Source organism: Microplitis demolitor, chromosome 1 (genome assembly GCF_026212275.2).
Source record: "Microplitis demolitor isolate Queensland-Clemson2020A chromosome 1, iyMicDemo2.1a, whole genome shotgun sequence".
Classification (NCBI taxonomy): domain Eukaryota; kingdom Metazoa; phylum Arthropoda; class Insecta; order Hymenoptera; family Braconidae; genus Microplitis; species Microplitis demolitor.
In genome coordinates, this window is record NC_068545.1 from 23717482 (window position 1) to 23734815 (window position 17334).

General features: G+C 30.7%; 2 protein-coding genes across 3 annotated transcripts; both read right to left on the reverse strand.

Annotated features, from left to right (window-relative positions):
- Nucleotides 1–1808: 1808 nt before the first annotated feature.
- Nucleotides 1809–14117, reverse strand: LOC103580014 (serine/threonine-protein kinase OSR1). 2 transcript variants are annotated; one of them, XM_053738781.1, is made up of 11 exons: nucleotides 14064–14117; nucleotides 9535–9669; nucleotides 6372–6886; nucleotides 5498–5610; nucleotides 4845–5095; nucleotides 4589–4754; nucleotides 4043–4278; nucleotides 3864–3978; nucleotides 3504–3772; nucleotides 3120–3306; nucleotides 1809–3035 (listed from the first exon to the last, which is right to left on the reverse strand). In XM_053738781.1, exons 1-11 carry the CDS (start codon nucleotides 14084–14086, stop codon nucleotides 2958–2960), a joined length of 2088 nt encoding a protein of 695 aa, XP_053594756.1. In that variant the 5' UTR covers nucleotides 14087–14117; the 3' UTR covers nucleotides 1809–2957. The 2 variants fall into 2 exon arrangements, with proteins under 2 accessions (XP_053594756.1, XP_008559830.1); XM_008561608.3 differs by lacking the exon at nucleotides 14064–14117 and adding an exon at nucleotides 12343–12864.
- Nucleotides 14118–14805: 688 nt separating this feature from the next.
- LOC103580013 (tRNA-dihydrouridine(47) synthase [NAD(P)(+)]-like) lies at nucleotides 14806–17274 on the reverse strand. The gene is made up of 5 exons (XM_008561606.3): nucleotides 17161–17274; nucleotides 15716–17006; nucleotides 15290–15657; nucleotides 15091–15219; nucleotides 14806–15029 (listed from the first exon to the last, which is right to left on the reverse strand). The coding sequence occupies exons 1-5, from the start codon at nucleotides 17247–17249 to the stop codon at nucleotides 14957–14959; spliced, it is 1950 nt and encodes a 649-aa protein (XP_008559828.1). The 5' UTR covers nucleotides 17250–17274; the 3' UTR covers nucleotides 14806–14956.
- Between the last annotated feature and the right edge of the window lie 60 nt (nucleotides 17275–17334).

Genomic DNA, 17334 nt, shown 5'->3' on the forward strand with positions numbered 1-17334 from the left:
TTTTAAAATAGCGCACGAGCGGTCTCGAACCCGGTGATACCTAAGTCTTCGACTCAGAACGTACCACTTCACCGTTGAAGTCATTGGAAGTGGAAGGTTTAAATTACAGTTCTAAGGTACATTTGAATTACAAATTTTTGAACTTGTATATAATTATAGATTTTTTTTGCAGCAATTATTGAATTAAAACTTAATATCATTAGTAATTATTTTTAGAATCATTGATAAATTCTTCGTTGTGATCTCAAGTTTACCATCTGTCAAATTTTACTAGAGATAAAAAAAAATTATATTATTAATTGAAATTATTTATTATGTGAAATTCGTGTCTTTGACAAAGTTTCCAGACATTTTCTTCATATTTTCGACAGACTCTCCATCGAGATGACTAATGGATGACCGATAGATTACTGATTACTCAGCCAAGGTTTACAAGCATAAATAGCATTGGTTTTTTAAATTTCAGGTGAACCTTCAGACGCTTTCTTCCAAAGAAACTCCAGACTCAATAATATGCCTTGCCAGGAAAATTTAAAAATAGAGGAATTTATAAAAAAATTATTCAAAAAGTTATGAAAAGAAAGCAGTTTTTTTTTTTGGTTAAAATTTTGATATGCATACAAAAAATTTTATCAATCAATGTATACAGAAGTGAAAGAGAATAACATATGTTAATAAGAAAGCATTGGTATTGATAAATAATTCTTTTCATATATCATATATTATATTGTAATAATAATCATATTATATATATATATATATATATATATATATATATATATATATATATATATATATATATATATATATATATATATATATATAAAAAGAAAAATTTCTCATGTCGCAACATATTAAGTACTACAATAATATATATTTAATTTGAAAAGTCAATGTAAGCAATTAGAACCGATACATCAATCAATCAAATACGTTTGTTTTTTTTTTTTAATTTTCAAATATATTTTTTGCTAAATATCAAGCTAATTTATTTGGCACGGCTGTATTATGCGATTAATGATTTAAAAATTTTTTATTGACATATTAATCACTTGCAAATGCATTGGAACGATTTTTAGTTATGAAATTTGAGTCTAAAAAAACTAAAGTTAATTTAAAATCCTAATTAGCAGTATTGTATCGTAATAAGGCACATTACCGCAACGTACTTTTATTTTAATTGAATGTTTTTTTAAAACTTTATCTTTTTTTACATGACTTTTAAATGCTAATGATATAGTGCCCTTTTATTTTTTTATATTTATCGCTAAGATATTTTTTTTTATTTATTATTGTATTAATTATGAGTAGTAATAAACTTATTGCAATTTTGATTTCATTATGCCGTGCATTCATTGGTGTAAATAAACGCGATGTTGAAAGTATCCAACTTAAAATTTAAGTATTTTTAATTACCAAGTTAATTAGCATCAAAAATTTAAAAAATTGTTTTGAATTCTTTCTGTCAATATATATTTTTTTTATCGAAACCAAACAAAATTTTTTAATGTCTGCAGATTTCAGCATCGCAAATAATTTTTTTTAATTACTCTGTTAATTAATTACTTAAACGATTTATCTCGTTGTCTCAAAACATCTAATTAATATTTAATTATTATGTATTAAAATTTGTTTTTTATAAAATAATTAAAAAATCTCTAATTAGTAATTAAATGATTTAAATAATAATAAATATTTAATGATTTAATTAAATGTCACTCACCCAAAAAAAAAAACATATTTAATCTGATAAAATAATGAATGGTATGATTTAATTAAAGTGAAAAAAATAAAATAAAAAGTCAAGATAATATTAAATTGTTTTTTCTATTGTTTTGTTTATAAGCCAAAATATATCGCAATTGATAATAATTAAATTACATTTATTATAATAGTCTATAATTATAATTGTTGAGGCCAGATCTAAGTCTAAGTTTTAAATATTTTTAGTGTCTCGTTTCTTAAATACATGAAAGCCGAGTGTAAAAATTAGTCGGAATTATTTTAACTTCTACAAGCCGTGAAGTTACGCTAATTTTATTTATTAAACTTTATTTATTATTTTTTAATAGCTATATTTTATATATTTTTTTTTAAGTACAAAAGAATTTATTTAATTTTAGTACTCTCGTGATTTTTTATCTAAATGCTAAGGCATTTAAGCGTGAAATATACTTTTGTTATTTAATTATTTATATTTTATAATTATTTCGCGCTTTAAATTATTGTAGTTTTAAAATAAAGATTTTAAAATATATGACCAACATGAAAATGCAACGCCGTTGCAAATTAATAATAAACTTATCTTTATTAAATAATAATAAATATTATTTTTGTTGTGTTATTATTTAAATTCATAATGCCTCGCTATTATTTTAAAAATAAATCCAGAGAATGATTATCAGAAATAAATGTCTAGTATTTACATAAATTAACATACAATATAAATGTTTTTAAAATTAATTAGATTAAATACTATTATTTACTTCACTGTGTGAATAAATAATATAAATTTAAACTTTGCAAATGCGAAATAATAATGTACCATTTATCGGACCACCTTTTAATCCATTTACAATTTATCCGTATACTATTTTATTTTATAATTTATTGATAATTTATTATAATATGCGTCGACGCATATTTAAATATTTAAAAACACTGGCGACGATGTTGAGTACATCTGAGCAGTTTTTCCTTTATTTTTATTTTATTACCAACAGTAATTGAGTCTTTAATATTTAAACGCTTTATAATCATTATTCATATTTATTTTTCTTCCTCGATTCCCTTTCTCATTAGAATTTTTATTTTTTTTTTTTTTTATTTATATATTTAATTGGTAAAAATAAAAGTTGAATTTTGTATCAATGATTGCTAGCGCGTAAAACGATATCCTGAGTTATCAGAATGTTATTTTTAAAATAATAATCAATAAATGTTAAATAATATTTGACCTAATCTGTTATTGAAATCTGAGCAAATCCGATCAATGCTTTATCGTCGGGTATTTCATTGGGGGCATGACCAGAATTCTGTAATTAAATAATTATAATTATTAGCTACTGTATTTATTTATAAATTATAAATTATTGTAATTGTTATTATAAAATAATTACCAATGAAAATGTTACAGTACGTAGTTGTCCAGCACTGTCAATAAGTTTCTGTAAATTAGCTGCTATCACAACTATATCTTTACCATCGACTAGACCAGCTCCGACTAATTCAGCAGCAATACCTTCTGCAGAGTCAACACCAACAGCAAATTCAAATCTTATGTCATTCAATTCGCGCTTTTGATTCCTGTAAAAAATAAATTTATTCAAGTACAGGCTAAGCTACATTAAAATATTATAAAAATAATGACTGTTGGTTATAAGGAAGCAGGAAAGGATCAAATTCTTCTAGGTCAAATTGGGTGTCAGGACGTCTGGAAAATATTTAAAATATTTACGTGCACGTAATTTTTAATGTATGTAATATAGACTGTAATTAATTACCGTAATCTGAGAACAAGATTAATAGGAATATTTTGCTCGGCCGACTGAATAGCAACGCGACTCATAGCTGCTCGTACTTGACCCTCAGAATCTTCTTGGTCAGCAGGCTCTTCTTCACTACTAACGTTGTCAATAGTATTAACAGGTAAGGCTTCTTTACCCTCGTCGCCACTTGATGCCCCGCTGTCCTCTTCCTCTGACGACCATACCCACTCGCCTGTCACTGTTCTGTGCAAACGACCAGACGTTCCTGGTTGTCGCTTAGACGCCTATTTAAATATTAATCCTCATAAATAATATGCTTAACATAAACACTTATAAGTATTGATTTATAGTAACAACAGATGACAAATAAAATACCTTTTGTACACGAGTCTCAAGGCTGGGACCAATGGCAACAAGTGTTTGCTGCAAGTACTTTTTATCTTTAGCTTTTTTGAAGAATGGGTGCTTCAGCAGTTCCGTTGCAGACGGCCTGCAATTCATTTTTTTTATTAAAAATTTATCAAATTAAATAAAATTAAAATTTGAAAATTTACCTCCTTGTAGGATCTTTTTGCAAGCAATCGACGATCATCTTGCGAAATGTTTTGCCGTAAGCTTTATACTGATCTTTCTCATCAGCAGCGGTGTCCAACGTCGGCGGGTCATTTTGTAGCGTCAGCATAAGAACTTTCATTGGCGGATACTTATGATAAGGAGCAGTACCACTCGCCATTTCAATGGCAGTAATACCAAGCGACCATATGTCAGCTTTGAAATCGTAACCGTGATCCTGTATAAATAGACACGACGATTAAAACATCTTTTTTTTCTTTAATCAACCATATGTACAATTTTTTTAAATCTCCAATTACTTGATCAATTATCTAGCATTTAAAAAAGAATAAGCATCAATGCTGTTAATTGCGTTTAAACCAATCAAGTTGAATAATTACTTTTAATATCCAACAATTAAATATTTTATCATTGGTAGTTTAAAAAAATATTATACAATGCATTTATTAATAATAATAATAATAAGTAGGCATGCGACACTGCAATTATGCAAACTATAAAATTGTAGTGTAACTTTCCTCTCTCACCTGCTCCATGACTTCCGGTGCCATCCAACAAGGAGTACCGACAAAAGTATGCCGGACTTTTTGTCTGCTCAAATCACGTCCGGTTGCTAACCAGGCGCTGACACCGAAATCCGCAATCTGAACAGTTCCGTCTTCCCCCAGTAAAATATTACCGGCTTTTATATCCCTGAAGATAAAAAAAATAATAATGGCATTAATTAAATCTGCGCATTAATTAATGATAAATTATCACTATTAATTAAATAAATTACTCTACCTGTGTATTTGTCCATTACTGTGAAAATACTCAAGGCCTTTGAGGACTTCGCGAAGAACTGTCGCTATTGTAGCCTCGTCAAAAACTCCATGTTTACAATTAGTTGTTCTGGTCTTGTGTTTTATGATGTCTAGAAGCGAGCCGCCTTCAAGTAGCCGCAAAACCAACCAGAGTTCTTCTTTTACGACAAATGACGTGTAATATGTCACCACGTTTTCGTGGTTGCAGGACGACATCGCCTGGATTTCTTTCTGCAAAAGAATTAAAAAAAAAAATTATTCATTTATCATATGATAAATTAATTGATCATTTATCAAACTACTTTGTAAAAATGATCAGCAATTATTTACCATTGATAAGCTATCATTAAAAAAAAAATTCTATAACTCATAAATCATGCAACTGTCATCTTATTTAGACAATGCATCATCAGTAAGAAACAATAAATAGAAGAATGTGGATGTTTTGTGTGTAAAGATCAAATGTTTTATAAATAATACATTAATGTATTTATATATTTAAATATTAAAATGTTTCTCAATGTTTGTTATTGATATGCGATCTCTAAATAAAACTATTTATTTATAGCTCCATTGAACTCTATTCTTATTATAATAAAATTAAAAATATAATAAATTTCAAAATAAACATACGAGCAACTCGTCCATGCTCGTATTCCATTTTTCTAAATTAATGCGTTTTATCGCACACTTTTCTTGACGTGGGATACAAAATGCTGCATGTACGACGGCCGTTGCACCAACACCTATAATTTAATTTTTAAAATTAATACTTTTCACTAAACGCATCATACTAAAAGTATCAGACATCAGATGATTTTGTAATTTTAAAAATTTTTTTTAATTTTCCTGAGGATTCTATTTGTTTATTTAAAAGAACACGACAGCAAAGTTGGTGGACATGGACAATTTTTAAAATTTTATAAATATAAAAATTTTTAAATGAAAAAATTCAAAAATTTACTTTTAGAAAATTATAAAATGCAATTTAAAAATTGTCTTGTCTGTTGCATTTACACTCATTAAAATAAAATTTTCTAATGCTTTTAATATCACTCATACACTAAATAAATAATTTTATTTGAAATCTATTTAATTTTGAATAAAATACTGAAAAAGTCATGGTCAAAATTTACTGACATAAAAAATAAATAAAATAATTAGCCAAATAAATGCAAACAAAATTAAATTTCGAGAATAGTCTAGGTTAGAATGAGTTTCTCACCGGTTTTTATAGAAAGTTAAGATAAAAAACCATTGAAATAATTAAAAATATTGACAGCTGGCAATTAAAATAAAATATTTAGCGTTATAGTGGAGTAACAATCAATGATTAAACGTTTAAATAATAATTTTATGTAACACAAGTGAGTTGAGCGATTGGACACTGGTAGCAGAAGATGATTTAAAATAAATTCCTGAGGTTGATAAAAAAAATGTACCTGCAAGAGGGTGATTAAAATAAAACGTGATAAGACGTAAGTAATTATAGGGGATAAATAATTACCTATAACCTCTTTTAATTCATAATCGTCTTTGGTATTTGGCCAGCCCTGTACAACCGCAGTGGTGCTCGTTGACGCCATTTTATTTGACAGGACCGTAGTTAGACGTGAATGCTTGCCGGTGTTTTTCAATCCCCAATTACGAAAACCTCCTCCACCACTCAACGTGGAGTTACTACCACTACTACGAATACCACTGCTACTGTTATTTTTATTATTTTTTGCACTAGTATTATTATTATTATTATTATTATTATTATTATTAATATTATTATTATTGTTGTTGTTGTTATTTTTATAATTTTTATTATTATTAGAGTGGTGAGTATTGATGGTACCGGGTGTCGAGGATTCAATTTTGCTTGAAATGTGACTGCACTGAAGATGGTTACCTGGTGATTGGGATACGGGTGATGATGGTATCTGAGGTACTTCAGTTTCTGTCGATGACGAACGAAATGATTTCTGGCGGAAGATTCCTGGCGAACAAGACGGTATTACCTCGGGAGAAATAAACCTATTGAGATAAACATAAATATATATACTTATATATTTACGTAGTTATAAATATATAAATATCTGGTTACTGTCACGAGATAAAAGATAAAACTTATTTTAAATTTATGAATTTTTAAAAAAACTACCACTAGTTTATTCAAATGTTTTATTTTACCCGCGTATTTTTTTTTTAAATTTATTTACTGCAATTAATAGGTAATTAGACTAATCACTCTTTAATTCCTTTAGCAATTAAAATCATGACGCAATTGATAAGTCGTTATTATCAAACCATCTGTATATCGTTCACTAAACTCTTATCTATCACTTAAAACTCTTATCACCCGATCATCACTAGATTGTTGCTAAAAAATAAATAAATAAAAGTAACTATCACTATCGATAGATCATTTATTTGTTTTTTAAATTATCTATCAATTTCTCTTTTATATTTTTACATATTTATTTATTTTTATCAGCAGATCTCTTGTACTGGTGATATTTTCGAATGTCGGGTACCGAGTCTTGTTGATATAGTCATCAGTTTGCTTGGTAATTATTTAGAAAAAAACACAGCAAGAAATAAAAACAAGTAAAAAATAAATTTTTCGAGAGAGTGGATTCAGGTTTGGAGCAAGGTTTATCATAAACAGAGTGTAGCAAGTAGTTTAATACCGGTACGAAATGTCTGAAGGCCAAACTATTGAGAGGATTAATCACTTTCCGAGGACAGGCGCACCTCTGCCAAATAGAGATATTGCTACATGCCATTGCAATTGATGCAGATGTTTCAGTATTAAATATATATAGTAAACGTGTCAAAAATATATGACGAAAAGAAAATATTGCTAAACTTTGAGCGCTTAAGAATAAAATTAACAACCATCTCATCGAAGTTTTCGATTTCCCATCTAAATAACGCGGGAAAAGTTTTTTTGAAATTTGTCACTCATCAGAGAATCAGTGGATCGGAAGAATTGAAATATATTTTTATTGGAAATTGAACGTATTACTAAAAAAGTCTCATTATTTTTCGATAAATTTAAATTTTCAAAAGTTATTCGAGGTCGAAGTGGAATTCACAGTAAATTTTAGTTTATTTGACTTTTCCGGCGAAACTATCAAACTTATCTCAAAATACTATAGGAACTTTTTTGTAGATTGTTTCATTTCCGACAACTTATCTCGGACAAAGTTTCAAAAATTCCTGAAAGCTCTTGAGTTATTTGCATTTGAATGTCAATTTGTTTCAAGAAATCGTATTCTAGTCGATTTTTTCATCTTGAACAATATTTTGACTTGCAAGTCCATTTTTTTGACACAGTCTAATGTATACCTAAGTTAATAACCCGTTTACTTGGTAAAAATGAATGAATTTTTAAATAGCGACTCAGTAAATGCCACAATAACTTGGATTACAGTCAAAGAGTAAATGAAACAAGACTCACCTACTTGGTAATTTATCACGACGTAAAAATTTGACAAATCGATTGACATCAGAATTTAAGTATCTACAATAATCTCGATTACAGTTATTATTATCTTTATTACTGTGTCTCCAGTAACGAGAGAACATCGAGACTCTTTTGTGACTGGGTTTGTGTCGGTCATTATCGCCAGTTAGTTGGACCCACCACCGAATAATTGATGGCGATGATGATGACGATAAACAGAAAGAACTCATCCGCCCTTTTATTTGTCAACGGATGATGTAACAAGAATATATTAATGATAAAAAAACAATATCTTTGATGTATATTTGTACAGTAATTATTATTATTATTATTATGTATGATGATGATAATAATAATAATGAAGAATAAAATGGTGAGTGCAAGAGGTCAATTACGTCGCGACGAAATAAAGTGTCGAATCTAAGCCAACGAGTTGTTTCAGAGGCACGCGATACACTAGTCAAAGACACAAACAGAGATCTCATCACGACATATTATTTATTTGAGAGTCGTTCTATCAAACTGATGGATCTGTTTGTGTTAATAAGAAGCACGTGAATTTAATGATTGAGATAGAGTTTTTAATAAATTTATTATTTTATTCATTTTTAATTATTTGTATTCGCTATATGGTATTTTTTAAATTAACATTCATGCGGAAGGGAAGGGAAGGACCCTGTCACTCCATGTATTTGTCTAGATATATTTAGTAAAATTTAACAAATATAGATATACAAATATATGAGTGATCGGGTGCTGGGTCTGTTATCAGTAAATTTATTTGTTTGGATTTAAAGCTCATATGTCGCAGCTTTCCTACTGATAGTTATTCCCGTCTATGTTACATACCCTATAAAATATCAGGGAAATTAATTGCGGAATCAGTTGTCGTTTAACTGTGGAAGGTACAATTTTGATATAATAACAACTATTATTATTATTAGTAATTTTGTAACGATGAATTTATTCACCGTAAGTTTCATATTTGTTTGTTTTAAATGTTTTTTTTTACTACTCACTACACGTGTATTTTATTACTGCTTCAATCATATGATAATCGTGATTAACGACTCATTTTAACGTCAATTGATCGTTTAATTATAAATTATACTTGTTTATAATTTCAATAAGTTTGTCATTGATTAAAAAATATTTATAATCATAACTTCCATATATTGTATAAGCGATAGTAATTTAAATTTAAATTTATTACCTATTTTTGCCGAGAACAAAGTTGGTGAAAAATCCAGTGTCTTGAAACTTTAACTGTTCATCTGACCCCGAATTTGAAATATCAAAATCCTTAGTAACCAATTCATTTTTACGGTGTCGCATTTTGCTTACAATTCTGTAAAAATAAAATAATAATAATAATAATTAAATCTGGAGTAAAATGAAGCGAGTCACTATTTATTTAATTCCTTCAGAATTAAATTCACTAGGAGTTTATTTTAAAATTTAAACTCCGAATTCTGAGTGAAGGAGTAAATTCAGATTAAAATAAAATCCGAATTTACTCGAAATTTTTCGCAGTACGTGTAATAATCTTCCATTAGAGTAAAGATTGAAAATAAAAAATATATTTCTCAATATAAAAGCTTTCCACTTTGATAAATTCATTGATGGAAATTTAATGATGTTTAGTTTCATAACAATTAATCTTTGTAAAAAATTACACATTGTAAGATTAATTTGTATGAATACTGATACCGTTTATTTATAAGAGAATTGTAATTTTTAATCAAACAATTAAGTTTTGATATCGACTTTGTCTTGGGGGTAAGTGGAAAAGTATTTACTGTGTATTTGCTTCATAATTATTAATGATATATATATAAATAAATAAACAAAAAATAGTAGATAATAACGTGTGAGATTGACGTTAATATAAAAGAACAAGAATAAGAGCTTTCCCCTTGCTCTTGATCGCGTGGAATATTTCTAAATTGGCGAGTCACTGTCGATTGTCACCTAAATACATAAATGGAATAATTGGAGCTGGATTGGACTTACAAGTTATTTTTAGCTGGTATCGTGCTGTAGATCCCATCCTGTTCATCTAAAAATAATTCAATGCCGGTTTCAAGTCCGTCACCGCACATCATCTTTACACACATAAATTATTATCCTTTCTCTCCTCTTATTCGGCACCCTCTTGCTCTTGTCAGGCTTTTATTTTTCACTTGCTCTTTTTCTCAATCTACTCCGATAAATAATAAGCCAAACAATTTACTCACAATTGTATAATAATCCACAATTATTAATTTAATATTCAGTGACGTCTTTTGACGCACGTTCGTCACGAGTTTACTCAGCGACCCGGACGATTATCTTTAGTGTTAATTGAACAGTTATTATTTAAAGCTCGTTATTTTTTTAAAAAATATTTTAAACACATGTTAAATTTATATACAAATATCTGAAAATTATTATCGTTAATAAAACAATTATATAAATTCGGACATTGACACAAATTTTTATCTTTTATTTCAAACTCAATATTTGCCGAGAAAAAAAATACTTTACGCGACAGTAAAAACAAACACATTTTAAATATTAGAAAGTTTTTTTTTAACTGAGAAAATTTATAAAACTAACTTAGTACCTCGTTATAAATTACTTGCATATCATTGATGTCCGCGATATAATCTTGTCCAGAAGGTAAAATAATTAAGAGAAAAAAAAAGCTGTTGCAACTCGACAAAGTTATCGAATATTTTAATTAAAAAGTCATTTAACAAAAATGAGTATCTCATATAAATATTATTAAATGACAGTTAAATTATCAATAATGATAACTAATAAGTAATGAGATAACGGAGTATAATTTATGGCAGCAAATATTTAGTATCTTATTATTATTTTTATTTAAAAAAATCATGTCAGGAGGACAGAGCAAAATAGCCGTAGGTCGGAAAGTTTTGCAATGATTGGGGTTTAAATTTGGGTTAAAAGATTAATTTGTCGGTGGTACTTTATACGAGCTTTTATGTGTTGAATACCATCCCATATATATATTAATACTGATAATTTGAGTGGCTCTATACGTGTGTCGGTTGTCATGACACACAAAAAGTCATCACAGTCGTGATAACTGAGCACACGGACCGCCCACTGTCAATTTAAATGACCAGTTCTCCACGAAACATACCTACGTACAGTCGTAATCATGCAGCCAATTACAAACATTTCTTTTCCTAATTTCCTTTGATAAACTTATCAACAACATAATTTATTAAACCGTTCTATCCGTTTGTTTTTTCGTCACGTTCGTCAACAGAAGGGCGGCAGGCACGTGGAAGGTCATTAGGGTCGATCGTTAATTTGAAATTAATAATAAAACAATAAATTATTTATATAATTTGTATAATCGACTTCTTTATTGACAGAAGTATATATATATATTATATATATTTATATAAAGTATGTATTGTCTCTTGTCTCTCTAACGGTCATGTATGATGCGTACGTCCGGAATTAAAGCACATTTGTGCAAGCAAGTGGAGCTCAATGATGTGAAGCTCATTTGAAAATAGACAATTGTTGATGTCATCATATATTTAATTAATAAATATATGTATATTTATTTAAATTATTTATTTGATATTTTTCTAAGCGCATCAATAAATTACTCATTTATTAAAAATTAATAATAAATAACTTAATTTATATTAAAAAAAAAAAAAAACAATGTATATATTTTTTAAATAGATAATTTTATAACGTTAGATTTAGCGGGCTTAATTAATTTCCCTTTGACATCAGGGTCGCAGGTCAATTACTCATTAGCTCTCGGTAGTTTACGAATTTAAAATGCTTGATATAAAGAAAAATTATTATCGTATGAGGAAGTTTTAAATTTAAAAAATCTGAACCAATGATATTTAAAAATTAAAAATAAATCTGAGCTATCAGCAATACTAATCATAATCATATCAAAAGATTGATTATTATTTCAAGGCCAGTATCAAGTTTAATGTAATAATAAGTAATTATTGTTAATAAATAAAATGAATAATACCTATTAGGTGATCTCAGAACTTCATTGCAAAGGTCAGCAGCCATTTCAAACATTTTTCATCCACATTTCAATTTAAATATTGATTTCGAAAATATTTAACACCAGACACTTGTTCCGAACACTCCAAGTGTGTAACCACTACTGAGTTTGTGTTTTAAATTAACCGCCGATATTTTTTATGAAAACAATCACAAATAAATGATATGCAGGCTGTTTAAAAAAGAAAAAAAAAGAGAAAAAACAAATCCAGTCAACAAACAATCGGCAGGAATAATATTTTTTTAAATCAGAGCTTGAACTACGCGGCAAAATTTTTTCCCGCCTGTGTAAACTCTATTCAAATCAACTTGAATCCCACACTGCCAGCACAATAAATCGCGGGTGATTGGAGAATGTTAAATTACAATAAACATGAAATGTTGATGACAGTTATTAATTACTGTAAAAAAAAATATAAAAATAACGACACAGTGGGATAAAAAAACAAACAACAAAACAATAGTTGGTTGGAGCTGTCAGATGATCCTGAGTTCGCCACTGACTGAACTATGTCAGACGGGGGCACTGTCAATTGGATAACTAGCTATCACGCATCTACGTACACTCGCTTTACTTGTTGTCTTGCTTGGTACATACTAACAATTTTATATACACATATAATATTATAAATTACGCGTGCATGTGCGCACCATCCACTCTCGTTACACACTTGTACCGAGCATACTTCTCGGATGATCTTTTTATCTTTATCGTTTCTCCGCGATCGCGATCGGTGATAGTACGCCGCTATAACTTTTGCGGTACTGTACTGAGAGACGTCCTCGAATCAAGGAGACAAGTCCTCCTTGTGTGTTACTTTGCAGCGAAAACACATTTTCATATGACATTCAGAGTAAGCTGTAACGAAAAATCAAGGCCCAATGCACAGACCGTTTCCTCAACTCTATTGTCATCCAATTCTTATTAATTGTATCCATCAGCTGTAGTTATTGATAACATTGAGCTAGTGATCTCAATATCTCTTATTTAAACTCACGAGATTTCAATTTAAATTTATAATTATTATCTATATCTACTTATGCATTTGTCGATTTAATGGGAATAGATCAGATAACGAACGGAATTATCGTCTTGTTGATTTTTATGACGGAGAAAAAAATGTTATTTTGTTGTGAGATGAAAATCCAGAGTTGCATTTAGAGTTTGAGCAGAGAGAAGATTTTATTGAGGGAAAAAATTTTAATTTCAACGTGGGTGATACATGTCCGCGTCAAAAGGGGTCTAGTATAAATTGATAGAGCCCGTTTACGCTGAGATAAATTTACTGACGTGAAATACGTCGACGTAGTTTGCTTAATAAAATAAAACCGAGTTGACCTTGTGAACTAGCTGATACTGATTTTCACGGGAAATTCTTGATACTTTTATCAAAACTGTTCTCTCTTGATCCTAAGCTTCATTTAAATCTGTATCAATTGAATTTTTATTTAAACGCTGGCTATCAATCACGAGACCTATCACGATAACTTGATATCGGATTTTAAATATTGCCAGTAAGATTGAAAATTGTACTCGAGATTAACGATTGCGAAAAATGTGACATAAAAATAAAAAGAGCAGTGATTATGGTGATGATGATGATGATCATTCACTTTCATATTGACCTTGATGCCGATGTATCGCATATATTTTATTGAATTAACTTTATTGCATTTACTTACCGCCAATGCATGATAGCATTCATTATCGTGTTACAGATTATCCTCTTCCTAGTATTGTCGCATGAGTACGCCCTTGGCAAACACTTTAATCTGACAGAACTACTCGGGCAACGGCTACTTGGTGCTACCAATCATCAGTATCACGTGGCGTCTTCGCATCTACAGCATCATCTCCCGACAATTGTCTTCAGAGATCTGTCATACTTGCCTGAGATTTACAATAATAATAATAATAATAATGATGATGATGATGACAATAATAACAATGACGGCAGACAACCAGACGATCAGTTATTGAGAACTGATAGAAATTTAATGCCAGTAAGTCTCTGATGGTTTATTGATACTCATATATTTTAATAAAATAAGTGATTAAATTTATAGGAGTACCGGAATCTTTGCGAAACCAAGACCAGAAAAGTTCAATTGATTGACGAAGAATTCGAATATCAGCCGCCACACTATCACGAGGTCTATTGCAAAAGCTACTCGCTGTTTGATGAGACAGAGCCGCAGAGTATCGCGAAAAGAAATAAACAGACGTGCGCTCATCCAGGGTTTCATTGCGTCCAGAGAAGCCGCGTCCTGTTTATGGTGAGACGACGGTGGGCTGACGGCTGCTGGGAACCTTTTACCAAAGAAATCCCCAGCGGATGTGAATGCATGTGGCCGGTATCCACTCTCGGTGACATTTCCGCTCACTACTAAATATGAGTTATTAATCTTAATATACATATATATCGACCTTTGAATAAATTTATTTTAAATAAATCCGTTCAATTTTTATTAATAAAAATAATGGCATTGAAAAATACGGAAATTATTGTCACAGTAAATAATAAAAATATTATTAAATTAATAATAATAGAGATAGAGATAAACTTTGTATTTAATTATTTCCATGAACTGGCTTTGTGCTTTGGCAGAAAGTGAAAGCCCTCTGGTATTTTTCCCAAAAACATTTCTCTGGAAAATTATAAATTTTTTAAATAAATTATTTAAAATAGATTCTTTTTTTTTTACTTACGTTAATTTGATCCAATCAGCGCAATTAGAGCTGGCCATCATTGTTTCAAGTTCATCGCGGCCTTTGTAATAAGGCGGCCGCTCATTTATCCTCTGCGGTGGTTTTTCTAAAATACCTACTGGTATATACCTGCAATCATACATTTATTATCAATATAACTTCAAGTAAACTCATGAATATTTAATAAGAAAAAAAATACCTGTGTAAAAATGAAATCCACTCTAACATAAATCTGCGCGTGGTCTCAACACCTCTGGTATCAGAGCCCCAATGTTCTAGTCCATAGTGAGCGTATTTTTTCAGTATGTCCAGCCTCTCAGAACTAGATATGTCATAAATCTTTTTTTCTTTTATCTCAGTAAATATCCACGGCTTAATCAAAGCGCCGCGTCCAATAGTAATACCCTGTACTGTAGGGTAACTTGATCTTACTCGTTGATAATCGTCGTAACTCAGAATATCTCCGTTACCGAAGACGGGAATCGGGTCTGCATTTTTAGCACACGTTTCAATGTAATCCCAATCTGCTAACTTGGTGTACCTCTGCTCTCGTGATCTTCCGTGGACCTGAAATAATTAATTAATTAATAAATTAATTTAATTAGCAAATAACAAAAAAACTTACAGTGACCATTGATGCTCCCCAGTCTCGGAATTTCGGCATAAGATTGTGAGCAATTGGCTTGTCCATGTAAACACCCATGCGTGTTTTAATTGTCATAGGAATGTCAAGAACTTGACTAATAGATTTAACGACATTCTGGAGTACATTTGCACGATTTAACATTCCGCTACCGCCTCCGTGTTTGTAAATTAAATCAATAGGACAACCCAAGTTGAGATCAACGTAATCTATTTCAGCTTCTTGACCCAGCAGCTGAGCGCATCGCGTCAGCACTCCGGGATTGTTACCGCAAATCTGAACCCCAAAGATGTCTTCAGTTTCGTGTCTCTTAACCAAAGCCCATTCCTCGTGGACACCTTTAAGTATTTTTGGTGCCAAAGCCATTTCTCCACAAGTGATATCTGCTCCATACTCTTTGCAAATTCTCCTGAAAGGTAAATTTCCTACAGTAGTAAGAGGACTCAGCAGAATCTTGTCTCGCCACTCGATTTTCTTCTTCTCGCAAGGCCGTAGCTTGATCAAGTCATGGTCCGGAACAGCACCAAGCCTTTTTTCAGCATTTTCATCTCCATCTCCACTTCCACTGTTGTCTGCTAATGTAATTCCATTGCACAATTTTTTCGGGCCACTTCCGTCATTGGCCTTGACAATTTTTTCGGCTGCATTGAAATTATACTTACGCTTGCGTAATTTCTCTTGCAATCCCGGTAAAATTTTATTCTTCGTCGCCGGGGGTTTTTTCATAAACGCCTCAGACTTTTCTTTATCAACGATATTGTAACCTTCTTTGGTCAGGTGCTGAGAGGCGTATCTGCAAGCCGCACCGCGTGGACAGCGGCCCATTAGACTGAACAAGTAACAGAATTCATCAATGTCAGGCTCTTTGATTTTCAAATAAGCTTCGCGGTCGTGCATGAACGTGCACTTCGGAGACGGGCATTTTTTGTCAGGTTCTCCAACAGCCTGGTCTACTATCCAAGGACACAGATTTCGTTCCCTCGCAGTTTTGAACGGGGGTGGACGCGCTTTGTTCTGTCCTTTCAATTTTTCCCGGCGCTCGTCTATCTTGATTCGCTTGACATCCGGTTCATCCTCTCTGTCATTGTCAATTATTTTTTTCTTCACACTCACGCTAATCATTTCGTCATCCTCCGAGCCCAACTTGGCGCATTGATTCGCCGGCACACTTGTGTCATCATCGGCATTACTGCTCAGCTGATTGATTTTTTGTTTGTCTTCTTCTGACAGACAGGTCTCGGCCAACACTCTCACGTGGTCTTCAATGATATACCTGTCAGATTTAATTATAATTAAATAACACAATTTAAAAAATTATCAATACAATCATTGAGGTTATGGAGTAGTGCAAGCGGGTGTAAATTTTACCCAAGGGTTGATGAGTTCTTACAATTCATTTTATTTACTTATCTTAGATTTCTACTTACTCCTGTTTTATTTTGCACACGCCTTTGTATTTATCTTCAGTGTAATCCGGAATAGACTTTTCCTGAGATGTGGTGCTGCAAGCCGCCATGTTCAAGTTTTACGCACAGAAAATTCTGGCGGTTTTTAGTATAGCTACCAAGTAGATTTCAATGTTATCTACTAGGGGCTATCGA

What these genes read in the sequence shown, in the direction of transcription:
- LOC103580014 (XM_008561608.3), bottom strand. Translation starts at nt 12,395, where the DNA reads ATGTTTGAAATGGCTGCTGACCTTTGCAATGAAGTTCTGAGATCACCT. An exon ending in TTTGTTCTCGGCAAAAATAG is followed by an intron (nt 6,887 to 9,534) that starts GTAATAAATTTA and finishes TTATCTCAATAG; the next exon opens with GTTTATTTCTCCCGAGGTAA. An exon ending in AGTAATGGACAAATACACAG is followed by an intron (nt 4,755 to 4,844) that starts GTAGAGTAATTT and finishes TTTTATCTTCAG; the next exon opens with GGATATAAAAGCCGGTAATA.
- LOC103580013 (XM_008561606.3), bottom strand. Translation starts at nt 17,249, where the DNA reads ATGGCGGCTTGCAGCACCACATCTCAGGAAAAGTCTATTCCGGATTAC. An exon ending in GTGTGCAAAATAAAACAGGA is followed by an intron (nt 17,007 to 17,160) that starts GTAAGTAGAAAT and finishes TAAATCTGACAG; the next exon opens with GTATATCATTGAAGACCACG. An exon ending in GGGGAGCATCAATGGTCACT is followed by an intron (nt 15,658 to 15,715) that starts GTAAGTTTTTTT and finishes TAATTATTTCAG; the next exon opens with GTCCACGGAAGATCACGAGA.